Source organism: Eutrigla gurnardus, assembly GCF_963514095.1.
Source record: "Eutrigla gurnardus genome assembly, chromosome: 10".
Taxonomy (NCBI): domain Eukaryota; kingdom Metazoa; phylum Chordata; class Actinopteri; order Perciformes; family Triglidae; genus Eutrigla; species Eutrigla gurnardus.
Window position 1 is genome coordinate 6,790,051 of NC_139924.1, and position 25,123 is coordinate 6,815,173.

General features: G+C 45.6%; 1 protein-coding gene across 1 annotated transcript in view; it reads left to right on the top strand.

Annotated features, from left to right (window-relative positions):
- Positions 1-21,167, top strand: part of grik4 (glutamate receptor, ionotropic, kainate 4) — a 182,894-nt gene extending 161,727 nt beyond the window's left edge. The window contains exons 12-20 of the mRNA XM_084019062.1: positions 1,484-1,687; positions 5,061-5,174; positions 12,732-12,841; positions 14,242-14,415; positions 14,867-15,032; positions 16,216-16,441; positions 17,171-17,299; positions 17,416-17,534; positions 19,078-21,167. Coding sequence (XP_083875188.1) covers positions 1,484-1,687; positions 5,061-5,174; positions 12,732-12,841; positions 14,242-14,415; positions 14,867-15,032; positions 16,216-16,441; positions 17,171-17,299; positions 17,416-17,534; positions 19,078-19,467 — 1,632 coding nt within the window. The 3' untranslated portion in view covers positions 19,468-21,167. The remainder of the gene's footprint in view (positions 1-1,483; positions 1,688-5,060; positions 5,175-12,731; positions 12,842-14,241; positions 14,416-14,866; positions 15,033-16,215; positions 16,442-17,170; positions 17,300-17,415; positions 17,535-19,077) is intronic.
- The last annotated feature ends 3,956 nt before the right edge of the window (positions 21,168-25,123 follow it).

Consider the following 25,123-nt stretch of genomic DNA (forward strand, 5'->3'; position numbering starts at 1 on the left):
TGAGTCTTACAGCAGCAGAACAATATGAGCATTGCAGGGAAAGTAACGCCTCTACTATTACACTAGAGGTCTGTGGCCCTGAGGAAGAAGCTTTTTATAGGATTTGTTGACAAAATGAAACACGTCCTTTAACACGTGGAGCTCACTTGCTCTCACGTGCACGGTGTTATCTCCTAATCGCTGTCGTCTGTCTCTCTGTGAGACGCAGCAGTTGCTTCAAAGCATGTCAGTTTAATTGAACTATGAGCCCAGTTAGATCAATTGAATCCACATGCAGATTCTAGGTGCAGAGTTACGCAGACGGACTCGATCAGTAGTCCTTCTATTCTCAGCTCTTATCACGGCAGAGCAGGAGGCTGTGGGTTTCTTCTGTCCAGTGATGCAGCGAGAAAAGAGGCAAAGCCTCAATCTGTACGCTGCTACAGGTGGAGCAGCTGAGCGGTTGCTATGACAACAGGGCAAGCCACGAAAAAACAGTTATGCCGCCTGATACGCCACAAAGTTATCCGATGTTCCTGATTTCAGTGGAACTGCTCTTTTGTTCTTTTGTGGCTTTTGCTGTGACGCAAGTCGACCGTCTACCACGCAAGCAAGCATTTCCTGCTTCGACAAAACAATTTCACTTCTATTCCAGATCTGAAAATACACGCAGAGGCTTCTGAATGGCTTACACACAGGAGTTACACACTGTACACTGTGTACACAAGCTTATGATTTAACAAAAATGTGTGAGCTCCTGCATAAGAACATAAACTTGAGTTGTTAAACCACTCAATAAAGCCTCAGCTATAAAGGAAAACAGAACTTTAATTTTCTTTTTGTGCCTTTTCAGAACCGCGTCAGCTTAGACTTGTTAATCACTCTTATCCGATGTTATGTTGCCAAAGTAAGTAACTTTTGACTGGATTCACGAGCCGAGTGCAGGGACGGAGCAGCAGCAAAGTGGTTCATAACGCTGTCTTTTTTTATGATGTAGTGGAGCCCGAGCACGGCGGTTTGACAGTTGCATTACTTGAAAAATAGCGCAATAAGGGCAGCTCCAAAATACATCACTGCGGGGCTCTTTAAATCTTCCAACAACATCAACTAAATGACAAAACAAGACATAAATAAACAGGCTGGTGAACAGAGAGTTGGTTCTCTCAGAGACAGGTTGTAAATAGGTGTGTGTTTGGGTCTTATCCACCTTTAGCTGTGTTTAACAGATACTCGTCTGTCTGTCCCTGATGTCAGTGTCTGTCTCTGCTTCAAATCTCAGACCTGATGTGAACCAGGACCTCTAAAGGACATATGGGATGCTTCCACCATTCGTCCTTATTGTAAAATATGAAGTTATGTAGATCCTGACATCTGGTCTCATAGGCCCAAAGACACTTTTCCAATAATGCACTCAGAGGGGCATTTCGTCAGACCCCGATGTCCTTGTCTATCATTTACAGACAGGTGGAGGTACGTCTAAGCCTGTGTCATGTGCCTTTTTCAGGAGAACCCGTACGTGATGCTGCGACCGAACCACCAAGACCTGGAGGGGAACGAGCGCTACGAGGGCTTCTGCGTGGACATGCTGAAGGAGCTGGCCGACATTCTCAAGTTCAAGTATCGGATCCGGCTGGTGGGCGACCGACTGTACGGGGTTCCCGGAGCCAACGGCACGTGGACCGGCATGGTCGGGGAGCTCATATCCAGGGTATGTAAACAGTGTGGTGTGTAAACAAGCCCTACGAGCATAAATCACTGTTTTATCACAAAATGTACACATGTAAGCACACCAGCGTCCAAAGGATTTCCCCCAGGCACGCACAAACACAAAAGAGTCTAACTCGGCTCTCATGTAGTTCACAGCTTGCAGCTTCCCTTCATGTCACACACACTTTTCATTCTGTAGTTGGCCTTTTCAGCTCAAGCATTGTATTTTCCAAAACAGTCACAGCCGTTGGTGACTTGCCTGCCAGCTCCTTTTTTCTGAAGCCGTCTGAACTGACCATAACACACTGTTAGTTGCTGTTTAATCTCTCTGTACCAGGGCTAAAGTCAAATTCACATTTCCTGTTAACAAGAACGATGGGTATTTCCAAAAGATGATTAGAGTGTGATTATCTACTAAATAGAAGTGAAAAAAGAATAATCAGTGATAAAATCCAACCGTTTCTTTTATGTTTGTTGCACAATAAATATTTGTGATGACATCACTAACATTGACAGCGTCAGACTTTGAATGGATTACACTGTATGTAGCTGTATATAATGCTTGGTTATCACTGCGATACTTCAGCCCTGATTCTCCACTCAGTTTTTGGAGCTCCCTCACAAAAGCCGGAGATCAGAGGTGAATCACTATTGACTCGCTGCCCGCTAATCTAAATCAGCTATCTGGACCGGCTGGGAGGTATGCCGAAGGGCTACAGCCAATGAGAGCGCAGGTTGAGTGGAGACCTGGAGGAGGGGTCGCCTGTTCACTTGCAACACGGACCAAAGTTGTTGCAGCTAGAAGAAATAGGATATAAATGATAGAGACATGTGTAAACAGGCTGTTTTGTGAACACGTGTGCCAGCGGCAACGTCAAGCAGCACGGCTATAAGTTCAGCAGATTGCTTGTCCCGTCTCTGTGATGCCCAGCATGGCGCTACAACATTTCCCCCGTCACTTCTTGTGTGCGATTTCGTGACTAAACATACTCGTCTGGGACTCCTCTCAGTGAGAGATCTTGTAGTGTGTGACCCCCCCTGTCGCCGGGCGGCCATGTAGTGTGAAAAGCACAACTTCAAGACTCGAGATGACAAGACGGCAAGTCGCGCGGCGCGAACAGTACAGCGATCTGACGTGTTTGAAAGTCGTGTAGTGTGAACTCGGCTTGAGGGAGCCGAGGGGAGAAGAAAGGGAGGGAAAATAAGCGAAACGGGCATGAAATATGGTGAGGAGGAGAGCGAAAGAGGAATGAAGTCGAGAAGGTGATTGAACCGCTCCAAGAGGTGATCTGTCTTAATTCTGTGGACTAATGGAGGGCAAAGCCATTAAGTATGTAAAGCAAGGAGTGTCTGCTCTTGTTATTGTCACAGACTGGCTCCGTCCTCGTTGCCTGTGACCTTCAGATGTGCCCTGGTTGGAGTCAACATGTGTCTCCGACTGTAGCTTAAGTTGTGGAGTGGTGACGGGGGGGCAAAAAGTTGAGACGTACTTGAGAGAGATTTGTCACAGGTGGGGGGGACATCTGGAGGGATGTTCCAATGTGGACGGAAAGGATTGAGCCTGTTTGGTTAAAGGCTTAGAAAGGGATGTGGAGAGATGACGGAGTGAAGCGAGTGTGAAAGAGAACAAAGGAACAGCCATGGTAGTGAGTTTAATAGATAAGCTGAAAGGATATGAAATATATACCTGGCAGCAGCAAAAGGAGGACAGCCTTAGGTCATCTTGGACGACAGATACCTGTGTCCTTGCCAGAGCCATTCAGACTGAGCAATATTTCACCGTGCGATGGTGATCAGGTTGACAGGTGTCAGGCAGACCGGGCTAACGATGAGACCAGACATGCCAGGAGGAATCCAGACCAAGAGAGGACGGTGCTTCCTGGTTGCTTAATCCACAGGGCTGCACTTAGAGAACAGAGGCATCTCCTAAGACTTAACGCTTTAATCAAATGCTACATCCTAGAGGGTGATGTTTAATTCATCTCTCACATTCACAAGTTTTACTTTATTTTCAGTCTTTTTTTTGATCAGGTTACCCTGATATGATTGAATGCAAGTGGAAACGGGTGCGATGCAATATTGAACAGCCAACATTAGCGTGTGTGTGTTTTTTTTCCCCAGTTACTCTACGATGCATAACAGCAGGCAGGCAGAGGAATCCAGTAATCAATATTAATATTCCATCGTCACATAAATATTTCAGAGGCTGTTACGACCGTGTGTTCATTTTTCAAAGGATCAGTGATTTGCTTTGTTGAAATTGCCTGGATGGTCGTTTGCCTGCGTGTGGCTTCCTTCCGGCACTGGGGGAAAGGCGATGGGGGGGGGGGGGGGATGATGGAAGGTTAAAGCCCGTGGGCTGAGGGTAGGCCGGCAGGAGACATTAGGCTTCGTTGTGTAGTGTAGTGTGGTTTGGGGCGAGGTTAAATAGGTGGGCATTTTTGTAGTGTAACACACTAATTGGAGCACAGACAGCACGATTGGGGCTTTTTAGGTGACACTCTAAATGTCCTCTGGTAGCATTCCAAACCTTATTTAAAGGTTAGAATAATTACAGACAGAAGAAGAAGAAGAAAAACACTCTTTTCGTGCATACCAGGTGTCCCTCTCCCTCGTTGCTGGAGGTACTCGCGGTTTGTTGTGGAGTTTGAGTGGCGTCTGCAGTGCTGCAGCAGAGCTCTCCCTCTCCTCACTCTTCATCCTCCCATTCCGCTCCGTCTCCCCAATCCTCTTAGTTCTCCTGCAGCAGACAAAGAGCAATGCGTTGCTGCTTTCACTCTTCAGGGAGATGGGAAAAACCCATGCAGTTGCACTTTGCTGGCCCGTATTATTAGCAGGGAGCCGTCCAGTATTCAGCGTATATTGACCATTTCTGTGTGTGTGTGTGTGTGTGTGTGTGTGTGTGTGTGTGTGTGTGTGTGTGTGTGTGTGTGTGTGTGTGTGTGTGTGTGTGTGTGTGTGTTTGTACCAGCCGCTGCTTTGTCAAGTGATTTGTCTTGACAGTGCTCCCTTGGCCGGCCCCAATGGTCAGCTCTCTTGTGCCCTACACACACACACACACACACACACACACTCACACACACACACACACACACACACACACACACACACTCACACACACACACACACATACTGTGCCAAGGCTGGATTATCCTCACCACAGATAGTGCTATTGGTGGACAAAGAGGCGACGGGATACAAAAGGGCATTATTCAGGACTTAGCATCTAGTAGTCCACTTCTTACACCATCCTTTCAAGGTCTTAAAATAACGGTTATGTCACAATCTCATGGTACGTCCTCGAGGCTACGTCCAGTATGTCTTTGGCTTGCGTGTTTACGTGATGTGATTCTACTCGTCCGTCTGTGTTTCAGAAAGCTGACCTGGCAGTGGCGGGCCTGACCATCACAGCGGAGCGTGAGAAGGTCATCGACTTCTCCAAGCCCTTCATGACCCTCGGCATCAGCATCATGTACCGCGTCCATCTGGTGAGTTAGCCCGCGATCTCCAACCAACCAATCGAACCGGCTGTCATACAGCTCGTGGGCATGCCACAGCAGGCTGTCAGCCTTGTCTAATGGCTGGAAAAGAGCCGCTCTCCTCTTTTGAACTGCAGAGTGTATCTCTCTCTAAGTCACTCCAAATCCTTCCACAAACTCTCCTCCTCTGCACCGCATCACCTCTTCTACCTCTCAGGTGTGTTTTCAAGGGCATATCCTCCTCTTCTTCCGTCCTCATCTCCTCCAAGCCTTAGTCTCCCTTCTTCTTGGTTTTCCCAACATCCTTTTCTTCCGTCCCTGCAGTCTCAACTTTTGAATAGTGTCCAGCTCTTTTGACTTCACCTGTGTTTGCTCATTTCCTCCCTCTGCTACCCCCCATCCTGGCAGCACCAGATGGCGTCTTTTACTGTGTGAACTTCCTGATGAATGGACCAGTTTCACAGTTGTTTCCCGCATGCCCTCTGCATGGGTTTGGCCATCTTATTCACATAAGCAATGTGCTCCGTGCTCTGCAAAGCGCAAGCCCAAGCAAGAAACAGTGAAACAACAGCAGTGCAGGTGGAAATGAGCCCCGTGTTTGCGGAGTCAGTTGCCCATTAATCATCGGTCCTCCCCCCCCAAAACCCAAGGTGACACAGGGCCCAGTATGGCTCCGACCAGAGTCCGGCAATCTGGCACGTGCGTAGCGTCCCAGTGGGGCTTTTACTCATATTCCCTCTGGCTCCTGTCGCCCACTCTTGTAAATCACCCTCCTTCTCACCTTCCCGTAGTCTACACGTGGCACTAATAGGTGTAGCAGTGAGGGACTCAATGGAGCGCCAACAGTTGGGGAGAATCAATCGATGCTCACAGCAGGTACAGTGTTAAATGGGCTGCCAGGTAGCGTATCACCTCTAAGTGGGAGGCGGGCGGGAGGCAGCATGAGGAGGTGCGATGAAACCTCGGGGTTAGCACACACAGTCACAGACTTGAATTAGCACAGATTCAACACAGTTGAGGCCACATCGCTGAGTAGACTTGGTGGAGAAAACAAGGAAATTAAAAAGGAGTTAAGATGAGTGCTGGTGTATGAGAGAGAGAAAGGTACAAGACTAGACAGTGTATGTCTCTGTCCCTCCATCATATATGGATGGAGTGATCTCCCAGCATGGCTTTAAAATGTGATATTTTGATTTCCGTGACTGTACTTGTTTAGTTCTAATCCACTGACTATCGATCTGAGGCACAGTGGTCCCTACAAGAGGGGGTTGCAGCTTATTTCAAACCATAAATTAAAATTTCAGTCCAATCAATGAGAATGGTGAATAGACTTCAGGTGCCTGTTGAGTATTAATTACTATCAGACTATCAGCTACTTCATCTCCAGCTCTCCTCTTTGTCAGTATGTATTGTATGTCTCTGCTTATTGTGGACTATATTTTTTCAGTATCAAAAATATAATAAAAGGCATGATCCTGTATTACTTATGTGCATAACATAGTTATGGCAAGCTGTTTCCCGAACACCCCTGCCTTGAAGTGCTATTCAGACCGAATGAATTTCCCGTATGAAACAGCAGAAACCTGCACTGAAACTCCAGCGGTTGCTCCTCTCTAAAAAACTGTCAACTGCCATCGTCAACCTTTCCGTGTAGCTTTCAGAACAATGGCAAATCACAACCTCTAATTACCCATCATGTGATTTTTTTTGTCACACGAAAAGACAGGGTATGTGATTCTCTGAAGGGATCACTGTTGCCTTTTATACTCACTCGGTGGAAGAGAAATACAGGAACGACTCTCAAACAGCTTGCAGCTTGTCTGGAGTAGACGAGTCTGTCCTGTGGAGGTTCTCCAGCTGTCTTGCCTGACTATTTTGTACTGGTTGGGGGTTTGTAGTCATGTGCTATGTACAGTCATGTACCTCATATTGTGTGGCGTGCATCCCTTGACACGGCATGTGGTTTGAGGCCATATAAATAAATTTGATTTGCTCTGACGCACAAATCAAAATGCACATCTCGGCAGCCAGTTCAATATGTGTATCGGACACCAGAGTTATGAATCCAGACATCACCTTAAGCTACTGTCAACCTCTTCTCATAAAAAACATCCCTCCCATTACATTCATCATCTTTTCAACATTCATCATCTTTTCAACAAAAATCCCTATGCTGTAACCCCAACACTCCAAGCATCTCCTTCAGTTTTTGGACCGTGTGGAAAAGAAAAGCACACGCGTTGAGAAGAGGAAGAAAGAGCGGCACTTAATTAGCCGTAGCAGCTAATTAGGGTTGTGTGGAAGCTGTGTCAGATTCAACAGATGCCCTGAGGGGAGAGCGTGGCATACGGAGCTTTATTGACTCTTTGGCCATACAAGACCTCAGACATAATTACACATGTAGCCTTGTATACACACACACACACACACACACACACACACACACACACACACACGCTGTAATGCAAGCTCACAAGCATGTACAAAGCACACAGACATAAAGCCATAAGTGCCTGGGAGACAGCAGGATGTTGTTATGAATATGACCCTGCGACCTCTGCCAGATCCACTACTCTCTTCAGATTGCCCCCGCAGCTATCTCAACAACCGTTACAGCTGATGGCGTCGACTCTGGCACAATTAGAAATGCACGGACTATCAAAGGAAAGAAGAAGGTAGGGGAGACACGGGGAGGGAGGGGAAGAGAAAGGAGAATTAGCAAGAAACGGGCAGAAAGAGAGACAAAGTGGGCGGAGAGAAGATGGAGAAACGAGAGCGAGAGTTGAAATGACAATGGGAAGTCTCCTTCAGTATTCAGTATTCAGGCAACCTCCGGGGGGCAACATGGTGGTATGAATACCAAGAGGCAGGATGACTAGCTGAAATCCTTGACTGGATAACCTCACCAGCTCCTTCAGCCACCCTCCAGGCACGCAACAGAGGGGGGATGAGAGCCAACAAGGGCAGTGCAAGGTAAAAATGAATGGGCTCTTCATCTGCGTGTTAAGAGGAAGGATGTATACACACATACTATAATAGGCAGCAATTCCTCACTATTCCATTTGTTGAGATGTACTCATAAAAAGAGGTCATAAAGGATGCTTTGTCCTCTGCACCACGTCTGGCTTCTCTGCCGTCCCTTGCTTTGCCTTCCACCTTGTTATCATCTTAACGTGACGATAAACCTTTGTAAAATGATCCCCCTGCCTCTAATAAAGATAACTCAGACACGGCAGCAAATGTTTATGTGTGAGGAGCCCAGGCCAACCTGTGGCTATCATTTATACTCATATGCACACATACTCGTTGTACTCTAAAGCCCCTCTATTGCGGCAGCTTTACTTTTAATATCTTAAAGCGTACAATGGGGCAGTTATTAACGGCAATACTTTGTGTGCGCCTGTTTGGTTGGTCATAGTTTTCCAGCGTTCTGTCTCTTCCAAGTGTCTTTCACCCGTTAAAGAGTCCCCACCAGATTAGCCAATGGCTGCCGTGTTTTTCCCCAGCCAGGAGTCAGATACCTGCTGCCGGTGCCTGTGTTCGGCACCGCTGCTCCCTCTGCACTCGGCTGCCGGAGCACGTACTGTATCTGCCCTGCTGCTGCTGACTGACGGCGCAGACAGCTGCTGACAAGCTTTGAAACACAAGCACACACACACACACACACACACACACACTACTGACAGTCTCACCTTCTGAAAAGAAGAGAGAGCAGACCACCTATGTGAGCTCACTGTTGAAACACTAATCCTCGGTCATTTCAATGGAGGGGGATGGGAGGGGTTCATAGGTTATCACTGATAACCTATGAATTACTAAGTACGCTCAATATTTACGTACTTCATGTATTCATTAAGCTAACATCGGTGACACTGAGCCCTCAGTTGCAGAGATGAATCAGAGATGAGCAACTGTGAAGGACAGATGCACTCGTGACGTCTTGGAGACAAACTCAACACGCAGTTGGCCGACATGGGAGGGAGGTGATATTGCTGCATGTGTATTAATGCACCACAACCGGTAGAATCCAAACAAGCCATGGGGGGTCAAGCACCACTTCACAACCTGTGCTTACAGTCTATAATCTGCCATTTATTTAAGGGTGTACTGTTTATTTTCTGGAGACACAGGCTGTAGATATGTTATCCTGATGAATAAATAGAGATCAATGTATTCAATAGAAACTACATTTTATATTCCCCTGCCGTTAAGCCCAATGGACTCCTTCCTTGTCACACACCCTTTCGTGTTTTATTTTACATAACAGGAAACAGGAGTCAGTCAGCCTGTTCTGTGGGCAACAGACACATTTGTGTGGCCAAGCTGTAAAAACAACGTTGGTATATTATCACCTTCATAAAGCTGTTATTTTAAAACGGCCTATTAGGGCCACTGTAGATTTTTTTTTTTTTAAATGGAGCCGAGAGAGGGGGGCAATAATCAGAGAGTTTATAAAGTGGCAAATCTGCGAGTTTAGTCAGGCATCTTGAAAGAAGGAGTCCAGTTCTTCATCATCTCGGTCAAAAACCCTGCGTGGTGTTTGTCGCTGCCTCTTTAGCTGCACTGGATCCTTCGGTGGCCGAGTTTTCCTGCAACCTCTGCTGAGTGTCCATCTCTCGCTTTACGTCCTCCCAAAACCACCTGACTCTCGATAAAGTACTGGATGGGCTGATTGAGCGAGAACTTCCCATGAATGTACGCATTTATTTTTCCAGTTAAAACATCACAATGAACAAATTTGCCATTTATAAACTCGCAATTAGCAAGTCCAATATTCACTCTCTTTTAGCTCTGTTTTGGTCTCCACCCGACCCCGAGGGGGAAATAAGCCTCTTTAACTGCTAAAAACTCTATTATGTTCACCAGCCTGCCACAAACTCAGTCTGTCTGCTGTTTGGTGGGCAGGTAACGTACAGTAGGTTCATCAGTGGAAACAAGCTGATATAAGGACACCGAAACAGTTGCTGCAGTGAAATTGAGTTGTTGAGTAAGTGTTAATTATCTGTGAGTTCATCAATACAGGCCCCTTTCAGATGAGACATAGTCATTTGATCCATTGTAATGTAAGCGGTTGAGAAGTACGGCTTTAAAAGGACGACATCATGGCAGACATCGTCGATGCCCGACTGTGTTTGTGTTGTCACAGGATGTGGCTAACGGGAGATTAATCAAGCCTATTTCTCGAAGAAATCCACACCAAAAACACACTAAACCCAAACGACTGGCTCTGCATACATGCAGAAGGCAACATCCACACTGGTGTATGTTGAGCCCAGAACACCACTTCCCATTTTCCCTCATCACTAATGGCTATGGCACCTTTCCCCTGATGGGGAGAAAATCTGAATGTCTGAGTGCTCATTAGTGTGTCTCTTGCAGCTTCGCTGTGGATAATGTCCCCACCAACTCCTGAAAACTTTACTCTCTTAATGGTAAAAAGCAAACATATTACACCACGGGAGTCTGGATTTCCATTTCCTATTTTCCCTGTTCTCGTTGTGATTTCCGTCTCTCCATGCCTCTCTCGCCACCTCTGGTTCTGGCCTGCTCCTCTGCACCTTTGCATCCCCGCCATCTGTTAGCATGATCGTCTCTGCAGCGCTCTTCATTTTAATAATAGCTCCTTGGTGGGAGCTTAAGATGTGGACACGCGGGGCAAGCATTTAACACAAAACGCTGGATCAGCATGCACCAAACTGGACCAGCAAACAGGAGCTCCGGTGTCAGCACATACTGCCATTACCCCAATAATGCCACTGTCAACAAGAGGCAGCCTGGGAATTATCCTCATTTTACTACAGTGCTGTACCTCTGAGACGGCCAGTGTGTGTTTCACCACTCCACTTTTTCTAATTCGAGACAGCTATCATCATCATAAGCATTACACTCTATAGATAGACAGACATTAAGACTGACAGGCGGATTTGAATCATGCAAAAAAAATGATGCCGAATCTCACTCTATCCTCTCCTGACTTTCTGCACCACTCCGGCTAATATGCAAGCGATTACAGACGCATTAATGAATTTTCATCTCCGCGTAAGCCTAAATGGGAGTTCCTTTATTATAACAAATGCTCACCAAAATAATTTCACTCTCTCGCTGCAAATTTAATTTTGGAGGGCCTCGGCAATGTATTACTGCAGTGTTTTGGCACGCCGGATGTCCCCTAGGAGTGCCTAATTGAGCATTTTTGCATAAAAGTGATTTAGGTTTGGTCAGGTGGGCAGAAACGGAAGATAATGAACTTTGGCTCTCATAACAATACTTGGCCAGTTGGCTGTTTGATCACCTCCACTATTTAACTCGGCGGCTAGCCGTCTCCATTCCATACTCATTAACAGATGGTGAACGTGCATCCGTGTGTAAGTGGCTAATATCCCCTTGCGGATGTCTGGTCAGCCGGACTAAAGGCTGCACGTGCACACGAGAAATATGAGCATGCAATAAACGCACGGCATCACCAGTAATTGGTTTCATTTAGAGGACAATAACTGTTGGTGCTGGAAATGAGACATTAGGAATTAGCCCCTATATTCCCCTGGGTCTGCTGGCTGCCGACACTGTTCAAGCCACTTTATCTCCTCGACCACTGGTAACCATCTAAACCCATACATAACGGCCCACAGCTGCCTCAGCACTGCTAGCCTTTACCATCCAAGCCAAAGCTATTAATCTCTTTCCTTTTTTTCTCCGGGCCGGGACGCTCTGCGCTCCTACTCATACATGAAGTCAACTATAGGTCACAGAAATGAATTTAATGTAGCTGTAATGGTTAACTTGATTATTTGACCTTTCTCTCTCTGCTGCCTGCGACCTTGTGGCGAGCGCAATTGATGACTGTGGTCTTTGTTCATAATTTGGACCTCTAATCATTCTTTATGATTGGAGCTAACGCTGCTACTAATGTAATGTCATGTGGAAGTACACTATATACCAATTTACAGGAAACTGAACTAATCAGGTAATTCCGTTCTTTTTTCCGGCGCCAGAATACTGGAAATAAAACCCTCTTATCTGTGGTGTATCAATATGCAGCCCTGTGCCACTCTGTTGACAATTCATGGGAGACTGAGTTTGTGCTTTCAGACAATGTTGATCTGAATGTTTACATGCAAATGAGATATTCATATAATTATATTGTTATCAGTTGAGGACAGGGAAATCTAGGCTTATCAAGTCAAAATCCCTTTATTTACTGTCCCAGTCACCTTTTACGTCTTTTCCAAACTAAACAGGCACTAAATGTTCAAAACGGACCAAACTGAGCCCAGGGCAAAAGAATCAACATTGAAAATTCACCAGCATTTCTCTTTAATTAATCTTGGCACTCACTTTGTGGGGGTGTTGGTATAGACTTAGATGTTTTTATGCATGCTAATTAGCTCATCTTCACCTTTACGAGTAAGTATTTAACCTCTCGTTCAGCAGAAGCCCACGTGGGCTTAGCTCGTGTGAATTGAACATGGGATCAAAGTGGACACCGTGATGCAGGCTTTAATGATTCTAACCCTGTGCTGCGTGTGTGTGTGTGTGTGTGTGTGTGTGTGTGTGTGTGTCTTTCAGGGACGTAGGCCCGGCTACTTCTCCTTCCTGGATCCCTTCTCCCCGGGTGTCTGGCTCTTCATGCTTCTGGCCTATTTGGCCGTCAGCTGCGTCCTCTTTCTGGTGGCCAGGTAAAGAGCTCACCAGTGATCTAGTCTCGTGGTCCGCCTCCCAGTGGTGGGTCTCCAGCGTCATACTGACACCTGCTGGTCAGGGAGGGAACTGGCACAACGGCTGCTGCAAATGATTATTGCTTATACAACAGAAACGTTATTAAGTTACGCTGCATCTGATGAAGAAACTTTATCAGAAATGCAAATTCATGTCTTATGTGAGACCTTCTGGAATCTAATTATCATCCCACGGATAGGCATATGTTTTACCTGTGTCAAGAGAGTTCAGTGGGTGATAAATTGTAATTAAATTTGGTGATGTGATTTGATATTGATTTAATATACACTTTGTGTTTTTGCTGATGTTTGCCATGAATATTATTTCCTCTGCAATCTTGGCATTAAATGTTAATTTAGGGAGTCAAATTCAGGTCAACACACATGCTAAAATGTGCATTTGCATTGCATACATTGTCGGTGGCTGTAATTGCCACAAAGAGATCTCTTTCTTCCACGATTCTAATTCAAAGTCCTCTGGAGAACGTTCAACTGTGGAAGCTTGTATTCAGCAATCTGTAATATACAAATCAAGTGTGAATCTACCAAAGTTATGGCCTATTTAATAGGAAAATCCTTCACTATAGTTCAGCAAGTAAACACTTTTTATTTATTTATTAGACTTAAAGCTATGGTCTACGATTTGGAATAAAAAATAAATAAATTCAGTCTATCAGCCGTAGGCCTGCATAGAAATTGACCAATGGGAGCCATTGCTCCGGAAGGCTCCCATTGGCTCGTACCCTCCATCCAATCCCCTCGTCTCCCCTGCTCCTCGTCATCCCACCTAGTCCACTCCTGCCTCATCGTGGAACACTGAGAGGAGGGATTTGGATTTTGGGATTTTTTCAAATCTGTCTCAGAGGCTCAACTGATTTTCAGAATGTAGACTATAGCTTTAAAAAATGTGAAGTTGTCCTTTAAATGTGTTTTCCTGTCCTAGCCTTAAATCTTTATTTTTTATCTGTGTATTCTTTTGTTGTTTTTGGCAGAACAAAAGCAAAGCATGCCCTCGTATTAAGACAGAGACATAGCTGTCACATAACTTTATTGTGCGGCACCGTTTGAACATACCAATTACATTGCCTTCGTCCCCGCTGCTTAAGCAGGCAGCACATGGGGAATGAAAAGCAGGATGCTTCTCTCCAGAGAGCCAAGGTGACTTTGTGCTCCGGTGACTGTTAGACTTGTTTTGCTCCTAGTCTGCCTCTCCCTTTCTTTCTCCATTTCGCTCGCCCCCTATCTCTTGAGTTTTGCTCCCGTCAGAATGCATAATCCAACTTTCAATTTCCCACTCTTGTTAGCTGTGTTCACCCTCTGACTTCCTCTGATGTCTAACCACGTTGTCTGGTTGACCCCAGATTGACGCCGTACGAGTGGTACAACCCCCACCCCTGCCTAAAAGGTCGCTGTAACTTACTGATCAACCAGTACTCACTTGGCAACAGTTTCTGGTTTCCTGTCGGAGGCTTCATGCAGCAAGGATCCACCATTGCCCCCAGGGCTCTGTCCACACGTTGTGTCAGCGGAGTCTGGTTGGTATTAGTGACAATAGTGCATTTTCATATCAAACCATTGGACACTGTTCTGCATATTGCTCCATCGTGGAATGCATTTCATCTGTGATGTGCCCTTAAAGCTTCATTCCAGATCCCTTGGACATCAGGCTTCAAGATGTGAATAGCGGCGGCATTTGTGCATGTGCATATGTGAGACATTGTCTGTGTGTGCCCGCCTTCGCAGCTAAAACATCCCTTCCTTTCATCCAAACCGAGCATGGTCACCTTTATCCACACACACCCACCCATTCATGCATCCACCCGTCATCCGCCAGAAAATGCTGCAGTGTCTTCTCCTATCAGGTGCGCAGTTATTTAAATCCTCCCACACTCTCACTCAGACAATCTATCTTCGTACGCCAGACTGCACATTTGCATACTTTTATAGCCGAAGACGTGATCTTGTCCCTTGCCTTTCCCTCCACAGGTGGGCCTTCACATTAATCATCATCTCATCCTACACCGCCAACCTGGCTGCCTTCCTAACCGTCCAGAGGATGGAGGTGCCGATAGAGTCGGTAGACGACCTGGCAGATCAGACGGCGATAGAGTACGGCACCATGCACGGAGGCTCCACGATGACCTTTTTCCAGGTCAGAGGTCACGCAAGTCATTGCATATGATAGGTTTTTTATTCACAGTTGCACACGTGGCCACAGGCTGACCCAAGAGCCTGCAGTGATCAGTGGCCCATCTGTGATGCTATCCTCCTCATCACCCTGCTGCCCTTTCTGTCTCCCTTCTCCAACCAACAGTTTTATCTGTTTCCTGTCTGTTCCTTGCCACAGCCATTTGATATCCTTATCCTCAGGGAGATGGGACACTGTCCAGGCCCCTAAAGAGGCACACCTTATCCTCTTTTAATCTTAAGATTTGACCTCAGAGCAGAGAGGGGCTGGGTCAAAAAATAATTCTGCTCTGGCGTTTTGGCTCAGACTTACCCACCCAACTGTCAACTGTGCCGCTCCTGAATAAGACTAAAAAATAATAATAAATACCTTGACTAAGTGGTGATGATCAGGACTTTTCCACAGGAGTAATGAATAGCCAGCCGTCAGAATCATTAGATCAACGTACGGTTTATCAAGACATGCCACAATGATGGTTAGTGTAAATAAAGATAATTCACCCGTTAAAGCCATAAACGTCTGTGTGGTGTGTATATATATAGAACATGCGTGATTTAATGCGTCAAGTTGCTGCCACTTAAGCTTTCCAGTGTTTCCTGAAGTAGCCCGTTAATGAGAACGTCCTCCGTCTGTGCAATCAATACAATTCTTAATGTGTTTTGCCATCAATCCATGTGCTAATATTTGTCAAACACTGAAGCCGACTCTCCGCTCTCTGCTTGGCAGGTCGTAACCTCTCAGCTGAGAGTTTACATACACACACACACACACATTCTTAAAGAATATAAGGGGGCAGGACTGAAACAGACAGATAGGCAAACACTGTTTTATGGTCTGTTCAGACAAAAAAAAGAAGGCAGCTGTGTCTGATGGCCAGCGACAGAGAGAGAAGAAGGATATGGTGATGTGGAGGGAAGATGAATTAGCGTTATCTTTCTTTGTGCCTTCACTTCCACTGGACCTTGAATACCTCAAGGAAGACGGACCAAGTAAACGTGGCGATGTGAGGATTCTGCTCTAAACTTTGGGGGCTGTTAAAAAACATTCAGATTTTACTGCAGCAAATCATTTGGAAAATTTGAATGAATACGTTAAGAAAAAGAATAACGGATCAAACTACTTTCTTTCCTTTCTCGCCGCTCTCCAGAACTCCCGCTACCAGACCTACCAGCGCATGTGGAACTTCATGCACTCCAAACAGCCCAGCGTGTTCGTGAAGAGCACGGAGGAGGGCATCGCCCGGGTCCTCAACTCCAACTATGCCTACCTGCTGGAGAGCACCATGAACGAGTACTACCGCCAGAGGAACTGCAACCTGACTCAGATTGGAGGACTGCTCGACACCAAGGGCTACGGCATCGGCATGCCGCTGGGTGAGTGAGGACGGCTGGACTGGAGAATTAGAGTGGGGGGGTTAACTCACACAGGTAGGAGACCTGATAGATCAGCAGCAGCAAGACGCAAGGCATGGAGGAGGAGAGGGGGAAAGGAAGGTCTGGGTAAGAGAGGACCGCTCATGTTTTTGGAGGATACACCATAAACGTTGCGTTGAAGAAGCAAATTGGAAAGCCTCCGCAAAGTCGAACCACTAGGTGCTATCATGGAGGGGAGATTATGCAAACGGGAGAAACTAAAAGAGAATTCAGACTAAATTTTAATGGAGTGGATACTGCCATGCTGTGATGGGAGAAGTGAGGATGAGGGAAAGGGAAATACAGTTCCTGTTGAATGTGGAACTGTTGCTGTACGACTCCGAGAGTATAAACTCAGTGTTTACTTGCACTTTGATCTCAGCTCGAGTCGATCTCCAGACGGGGGGAAAAACACACCTTAAAGTAAACAAGATTAATTTCACTTCCTTTGATCGTAAGAGGGTAGATAAGCTCACTATTTAGCAGTTGACGTTCCGTACCACATGCTGTGATGTGACCCGTAGATCCCTGTGAAATCCTAGTACGGCTTTTAATCTTTTGGTTTGAATTTTTAGAACAAATACAAACTATTGGAGTGACATCATTTCACATTCAGCGCGGCAAATCAGAAGAAAAAGTCTTAAAAAGTCGGGGTTGGGTTTTGAATTGTTGCCGCTTTCTTTCCTGCAGGGTCGGTGTACCGTGATGAGTTTGACCTGGCCATCCTCAAAATGCAGGAGGACAATCGCCTGGAGATCCTCAAGAGGAAGTGGTGGGACGGTGGCAAGTGTCCAAAGGAAGAGGACCACCGCGCCAAAGGTTTGTTTTTACGGTTAATCCTCACCTGCTCATTCTGAAGCTCCACTTCAGCTTGTCCATCTTTGTGTGGAGCACTATTTGAGTTTCCCCCCACCGTCTCCCGTTGTGACCGACAGGTCTGGGCATGGAGAACATCGGCGGCATCTTCGTGGTGCTGGTGTGCGGCCTGCTGGTGGCGATCTTCATGGCGGTGCTGGAGTTTGTCTGGATGTTGAGACAGGCACCAGGAAACGAGGTGAGAGAGGGCTACCTAACCTGCATCTGCTTTGTCTCCCTCTCCTCTCCCTGGCACCCTCCCCCCCGCGGAGCTGCTAGGCTTACCCACAATGCACAGCTTTGACAGGGAGCGTAGCAGGCGTCATCGTCGTCCTCTGGAGTCCACTTTACATCCAGTCTTCCTCGGTCCAAGTGACATCAGCACAAAACCAAAGATATACCTCACATATACCTCACCCAGAGCACATCCATATATGGATTGTTTTCTATTTTACAGCTAATAAAGAGTAAAATATACATATATTTCCTAGAATATCGTATAGAATATTGAATGTAATGCAGTCTTACTGGTGATGAAAACATGCGTACAGGGTCCTGCCAAGGAGAGTTTACTTTTTTACAATGCCAAGCATCTTTTTACTCAAAAGATGCTTGGCATTGTGTGCACATCTTCGCTCAAAATCCAATTGTCAGAGAGCAGAAGTCATTCATTCCATCAGAGGGTGATTGATGGACAGTAATGGACAAGCTGTGGCCATCAAACAAATGTGGGAAGTAGACGGGTGGATCTTTTTTTTTTAATGAAAGATTTCTACTTAACATAGATTTTTAATTTTAAAGTGACTATAAGTATTTTTCAGTGTGAAAAGCCACACAGAGAGTGTGGTCATTATTTAAACATTCAATATATTATAAATAAAAATATACATAAAATCATATACATTTGAATGTAGCTTCACCGGGAGTGGGGAGCGACAGCAGCAGGAGGTGTGTCCGTTCTCGTCACAGAGCTCCTGCTGTCTGGAGAGGCATTTTTAATCGGACCAAATTCAAGTTCCCAGAAAATCCCCAGTTGTGTTAATGAAGGAGCTCTGCAGCGCTGTTCTCGAGACCGTGACGCCGCTAACTAACGGATGGTCGAGTGGAGAAAGGTGTGCATGCAGTGTTCAAACTATTTCTGATGTGATACCTGATGTGTCTTGTCATGTGGACTCCACACTGATTTCAATTCAATAAACATTCAGAATGTGAAAGTCAAAAAGTCATGTGATTTCTTCTTTTTTGAGCAGTATCGATTGATTTCACTCTAACTTGTAAACTGTGTGTGTGTGTGTGTGTGTGTGTGTGTGTGTGTGTGTGTGTGTGTGTGTGTGTGTGTGTGTGTGTGTGTGTGTGCATGTGGGGGGTTACCGTGCTCATGTGCAGCATGTGTGGATTGATACTTAGCCTCTCCTGTCTTGCACTTGAGCTGTGTCTTGTCTCTCATCGTCATTATTTGAGTTTACACACAGTAGAAACCCAGCCGATAAAATGTGTGTTACGTGTCTTTGTGTGCCCGAAAAGTATTCATAATATACATTGTGTGTATTTTTAGCACCAGCCATCTCTGTTGTCTCCACTGTGCACTGATTGTAAAAGTGAAACGTGTTCTGTGTCTGTGATGTTCATCAGTTTGTCCTTATCCAGTCAGTCAGTCAGTGAGGTGTCTGGCCTCTCTCCCTTCCTCTCCCTCTCTTATCCCCCTCTCCCCTATCTTTTTCTCCCCCTTTGTGTGCCTGCAGCAGTCCGTGTGCGAGGAGATGCTGCGGGAGCTCCACGGGATCGTCCTGTGCCGTGACAGCCTGCAGGTGAGGCGCCGGCGGGCGGCCACCATGCTGCGGCCGCGACCTTTGCCCCTGGAGGAGCGGCGGGCGAGGGCGGCTGCCGTCACCCTCAGCAACGGCAAGCTGTGCGGGGGCACCGGACTGCCTGAACCCCTCTCCCACAGACTGGCGCAGGAGGCGGCCCTGGTTGCGAGGGGGTGCAGCCACATCCGCATTTGCCCCGAGTGCCGGCGTTTCCAGGGACTGAGGATGCGTCCCGCGGGGGCCGCTGGGGCCCTCCCTTCTCCCACGCACAGTGAGGAGAGCATAGAGTGGGACAAGACCACAAATAGCAGTGAACCTGAATAACGTCCTCCGCGACTCCAAACAGGACTGACTTTCCCAGCAGCCACCTCTCTACTTTCCAGGGATGAAAGATCACATGGTATTTTGATTCAGCCCTTCGGAGCTCGGCGGGGCAGGACAATGGTGTGAACTTTGTTTTGCCCTGGAAGGAAAAGCCAGGAGTCAGTTTTGGAATCTCCTTGGGTGGATTTTTCCCTTGGTCATAGGAGAAACTGATGAGTCTGTCTCGTTGTGGTCTGTCCCCGATGGCCTCTGTACTATGTCAACCAGGACGGACAAAAACAGCTACGGGGGCATTTGTACTATGCAGTATTTTCAGTCATTTATCATTGTGCTGTTTCTTTTTCTCCCCTTTTTTAAATTATTTCTGTCCTCTGTTGGATTATCAGTACTGAATATTGTTATTCTATTGTTCTTAAAAAAAAACTTTGAACAGGTTCCTTTTTTATCTGACAATTTACTGTGTGAACGTATATTGCCTCTGAAGAGCTGCAAAGATGAACGGACTAACACAAGGTCATCTTCAAATCCTTTTATTTTGAAAGTGCCAAAAACCATAAGTATTATCTTGTGGCTGAAGGAAGCACCACAGCCTTGAGAAGACAACAAACGAAACTGAACCGAGAAAACAAACGGAGACATACAGACACATGGACTTCTTTTATAGTAGTGATATTCTATTAAAAAAATGTTTTAACTGTTGGTATCTCTGAAAGACAGCGATGCAAATCCAGAGGTGTCGGGTGCTCATTGAATGATTAGTTGCTGAAGTGGTGGCTGAGTAGCTGAAAGATTGATTTCCTGTTTTGAATACCTGCTTAAAAACACGACGGTCACACACGCGAGGACATCCATTCATTTCCTTCTCCCTCTGTGACTTTCTCCTCCGTCTGTCCTCCATCTTTGACATCATTTGTCTCGTCACTTGTCCCGTTTATGCGCTCTCACTTAAAAACATACACAAGTCTCCTGCGCAAGGCCGTAATGGATTAGAGGTATACTCAAGAATGATTCAGGCTTCACGAGGACAAGCTACCCGGTGAATTATACATGAAGTCCCCGGTAAAGCAAAAGTGTTTTATACCCGCACTTGATTTGAATTCTTTTAAAATGTCAAGGCAGTTTATGTTTCACTGAATGTTATGTTTTACACACCGGAGACGTATTTCTCTCCACATCAGCCCGAGACGTTTTCATACTTTTATTTTTTGCAAAAACGCAAATTTGACTTAGAATATATTACCTTTTAGAGATGGATTTTTAATGCAAAGTGATGAAGAACGTAACTGAAAGACTGAAACTATTAATTCAGGCAGGTTGTATTTATGGAAACAGTAGTCGTCTTTATTTGCATTATGTCAACCGCTAGAAGTCAACAAACCACCAGGATTCTTTGGTTGCTTCCTGCATTCACTGTTGGGAATCAACAGTCACCCGCCCGTCTTCACTGCTTCTTGCTTACATCCGACATGTCATTTTCAATCCGCCCATCTGACTCCGTCAGTCCCCATCACTCAGAACTAGGCACCAACCAAAACAGCTCCAAGGCACCGCTGCACGTTCCCTCTTTGACCTCTATCGGCCCCGTTCACTTTCCATCTCCGTCCTCCGTTCACCTGCAGGTCGTCATGGTTAGAAATTCTCTACATACGCTCAAGGAGTGAATGTTGAACTGAGGTGCCCGATCTATTGATCATTCTCCATGTTTTGGGGCCGTTTCTGTCGATAGATCACACCTCAAACCAGATCACAGAATCAAAACCTCCTCTGTGTGACACGTTGACAAACCTGCAGACACAGAGTTCTTTCAAACAGACGAAAGAAAGAGAGGAGAAGCCTCTTGGGTGAGAGAGAGGCGAAACGTCTTCAATAACCGAGAGCAGGTCCCGTTGCCTGCGATGAAGCTTTTTGGGGATTACGTGCTCGGGATGTTTAAAAGAATCCCGATAATCGTGTATCTCAGTGATCACACTATCGACTTTTTGTTCACATGCACAGATTACGAGTTCATCCAAATTGCCTGAACGATATATTTTCGAGCATCTCTTATCGCATTCATGGCCGTGGTTGTTATGCTGCATCTGAAGCTTCAGTCCAATAATACAGAGTTTTCAGTGAAGTGATGGTTCTGAACAATTGGGTGACTGGAATCACAAATAGGTGGAATTTCAATTCCCCCCACCACTTTGTCAACGTCAGTTAAATCAGTTGCTGAAAAGCGTCTCAGGACATCAGATGGCATTTCGATTTGAGTCTGCAGTGCGGCTGAACACATCAGTGTTTGACGCGGCGTTGAATCTGCTTGATTTGACGGCGAATAGAAATGAGTGGGGAATCGCAGAGGTGTTACTTCAACGTCTGCTGAAACGCCAATAGTGCCAATGCACCCAATCCTCAAGTAATGAACAGTAGGTGTGTAAATACAGTGAGGTTATGCCCAAGTTATGGTCCAAACTGTTGTTTTACCACAGGAGTAGGAGAACAGATCATGTTTATTACAGTCAGTGTTAAACTTTCCATATTTCTTTATATACCGACAAACACTTTTCATTACCAGGTTTTATAAAAGAGGTTTCTATCCATTTGCCGAATGTCACTAAGAAAACTCATGAGAGTAAGGAGGCTCTCGCTGCCCCCAATGCTAACTTCTTAAACACTAAAAACATTTACACGGGTGCTAAATCAAGCGTGGTTGGAATGAGATTGCCAATTACCTTGAAGGCATGGAGAGCAGTAGAGTAGGAATTAAAACAAATCCCACAGAAACACCGGGGCAACCTTGGCTTGGGAGACCAGGATGGCAGGGTTTCGGCTGCTATATTTTACATGCTTTATTTTCTCATGTTGACGTTTTTATTCCATTATAAATGCATTTATTAAATCAACCTCCTGCGGGGGTTCTGGTTTTCTCTTCCTTACGCCGATGTATTGACCTTCTGAGCTCTTCCGTCATGCTAAATGGCATCCGAGTGCACTTTGTTTTTCCAGTTTTATTATTCATCCGGAAGAAATGTTCAAAAGAGTGCTCCTGGTTTGTTGTGACATAAAACTCATGCAGAGAAGCAGCACGAGAACGTATGGCTTTCCATCCGAGTAAACATGGCGATTGTTGAGCGGACCAGAAGGAGGTTGTGCATCCGCCTCTCATTCATCTCCCGTAACTGAATTAACGTCTCCACGCTGGAGAATCTGTGTGGGTGAGAGGGCTAATTAGTTTAACAACTCACTCATGTGCTATACACATGCCTGTAGTCCATCTATTACCGTGATTTTCACTTCTGTCTCCTCTGGATAGCGTGCGAACACACACATCCCACAACCTGCATCTGCTTTACAGTTTAATTCAAGTCGCCTCTCGCTCTTTTATTCCCAGTGCGTCACAAACCTACCCGTCACGGTGCGTATCCACAGCAACACACATAACTCATCCCAGAGTGACACACACACATAAACATTCGCCCGCCACCTGTGTGTCACTGCTGTGTCAAGCTTATTTCACCGTGCACATGCTTCCCCCGCTCCGCCTCCGGCTCCATAAATTCCATGAATCTCTTCCCACCATTGCCTTGCTGTTGGATTTATGGAGCCCGTGATGAGCATTGAGTGCCTGCAGAGGTGTGTGGAAACCACCTTCACTCGCTCACTTGTAGCACGTGGCGATACCAATTTCCTTGTAGTTGATTGTGATTCTGGGAGGGTTTAGGGATTTGGCGTGCTAAGTCCCGGTGCATTTCGTATCATGCTAGCAGCACACATCCCATATACTTGAAGAGTGACTTCTTAACGGCCCGTTGTGTGTAAATACATTGTCTCATCCATTCCATGTTTTAAAGCCTCACCGCCCTAAAGACTGCAGTCCACATTCAGTGGGATTTTAATAGCAGTTGTTCAATCCATTCATCACATTTCCCCTTTGTTGTTTCTTTCATTTCATTTCCTGAGGTTGACTGTAGACACACCTGCCCCACACCAGCCCCTAATGAGCGCCGCATCTAAGGACACCAATTAGAAGACATAGCAGACTATCAGCGGAAACGAGACAAGACCGATGCACTTTTCTTTTTTTTTTTAAGTGAGAGCTTTCCTATTGATTTTCTGGCAATTCATTGCAAAAGGCTTGTTGCTGTTGTGTGCACAAAGAAAAGGCATTCAGAGTGCAAGAATTATCTCCAAGGTGAGATGCCGTCAAGGCTGTTATACAGCCTTTTGTTCGCTGACAGTTGTTTTTGAACATATTGACCAAAACATCTTGGCATTGTTTGTCTTTCAGAGAAATAAAATAGAGCTTCATTTATTTTGTCTTTTGTCGCCTCACTATTCATTCCTGCCCTGATCGATGGCCCACGGATGGGGAAGCATTGATTACCTAGTTGTGTGTGTTTACGTGTGTGTGTGTGTGTGTATATTTCTCTCTCTCTATGCACTTGCCGTCAAGGGGAATCACAGTTTGGGCATCATGATTCATCAGCTGAGGCCGTCTCCTTGTATTTACCCAAAAGCTGAATTGACACAGCTCTGTCAGGTATTCATCAGAAAGCAAATGAAAGCAGCCAGCTTTTATTGTGAAAATTGATCACACCGCACAGAGCCACACACATTTGTCACATTTCCTTTGGATGTTTGTGTGAAAAAGACTCTGTTGACCCAAAAAGTATCCAAAGACAGCTACTTTTTATATTGACTCTGCTTTTTTATATCACCATCTGTCTCATCTGCAACAATGACAGCAGACAAACATTAGGAGCAGTTCATTATTCATCATTATTCACCGTGGACACTGCTTTGATGGTGTATATGATTTATGTTTTGTTGGTTAACCTGTAGAAAAAGTACACACCTTCAGTATTTTCTTCCCAGTTACCAGGAATGGAAGGTCAAAGCTTAAAATAACTACATTTAGCTATAGTTACTAGTAACTTTTCAGATTAATATTTAAAATAAAAACATACAATAAGCTTTTAATTAATGAATTATTGAAGTTTTGCTGTTCCTTTTGGCTCATGACCCCTTAAAAAGGAACCGTAGACATTTCCCCTTTAAACATCACATGTAATCTAAGTAGCTCTTTAAGGCCCAAAGAGATGCAATTATCCAAAATATCTTTTTCAAAAGCAAAGATTAGAGAAAAGTCAAAAGATATAATAAAAAAACAAGTTGCAGGACTTACAGTATCTTCTTTTGTAGCCCAGTAATGATTTCATCACCCCTACCTTGTGAGTCTTTGTAGGGGGCTGACCCCGAGGAGGGGTTTAACCGATGGGTTAAAATACCAGCGTTCCCCCAGGTGCACTGTACTTATCTCACTTTGAGCACTGGGACGACTCCAGTCAATCCCATTAAACCCTAAACAAACAGAAACACACACCCTCTGAGGGCAACAACTCCTTGTGGTTTGAAGGAGAAAATATTGCTTTTCAGATGAAGGCCTCTTGAGTTCCTGAGTTAATTGGTCGTTAGAGCACAGAATTATCTTCATCCCCGAGTAAATGATTCATTACCTCACAGACGAGGGGCTAAAAAAAAACGGCACGGGGCTATGAACTAGACGCATAAACGACAGCTTTGGAAGTTAAATCTGTTTATCTGGCGCCCCGTGGGAGAACTCACAGGTTTATTGTTGCTGGGCCGTCATATTTCTTGCATCATTCACTGTTATTTT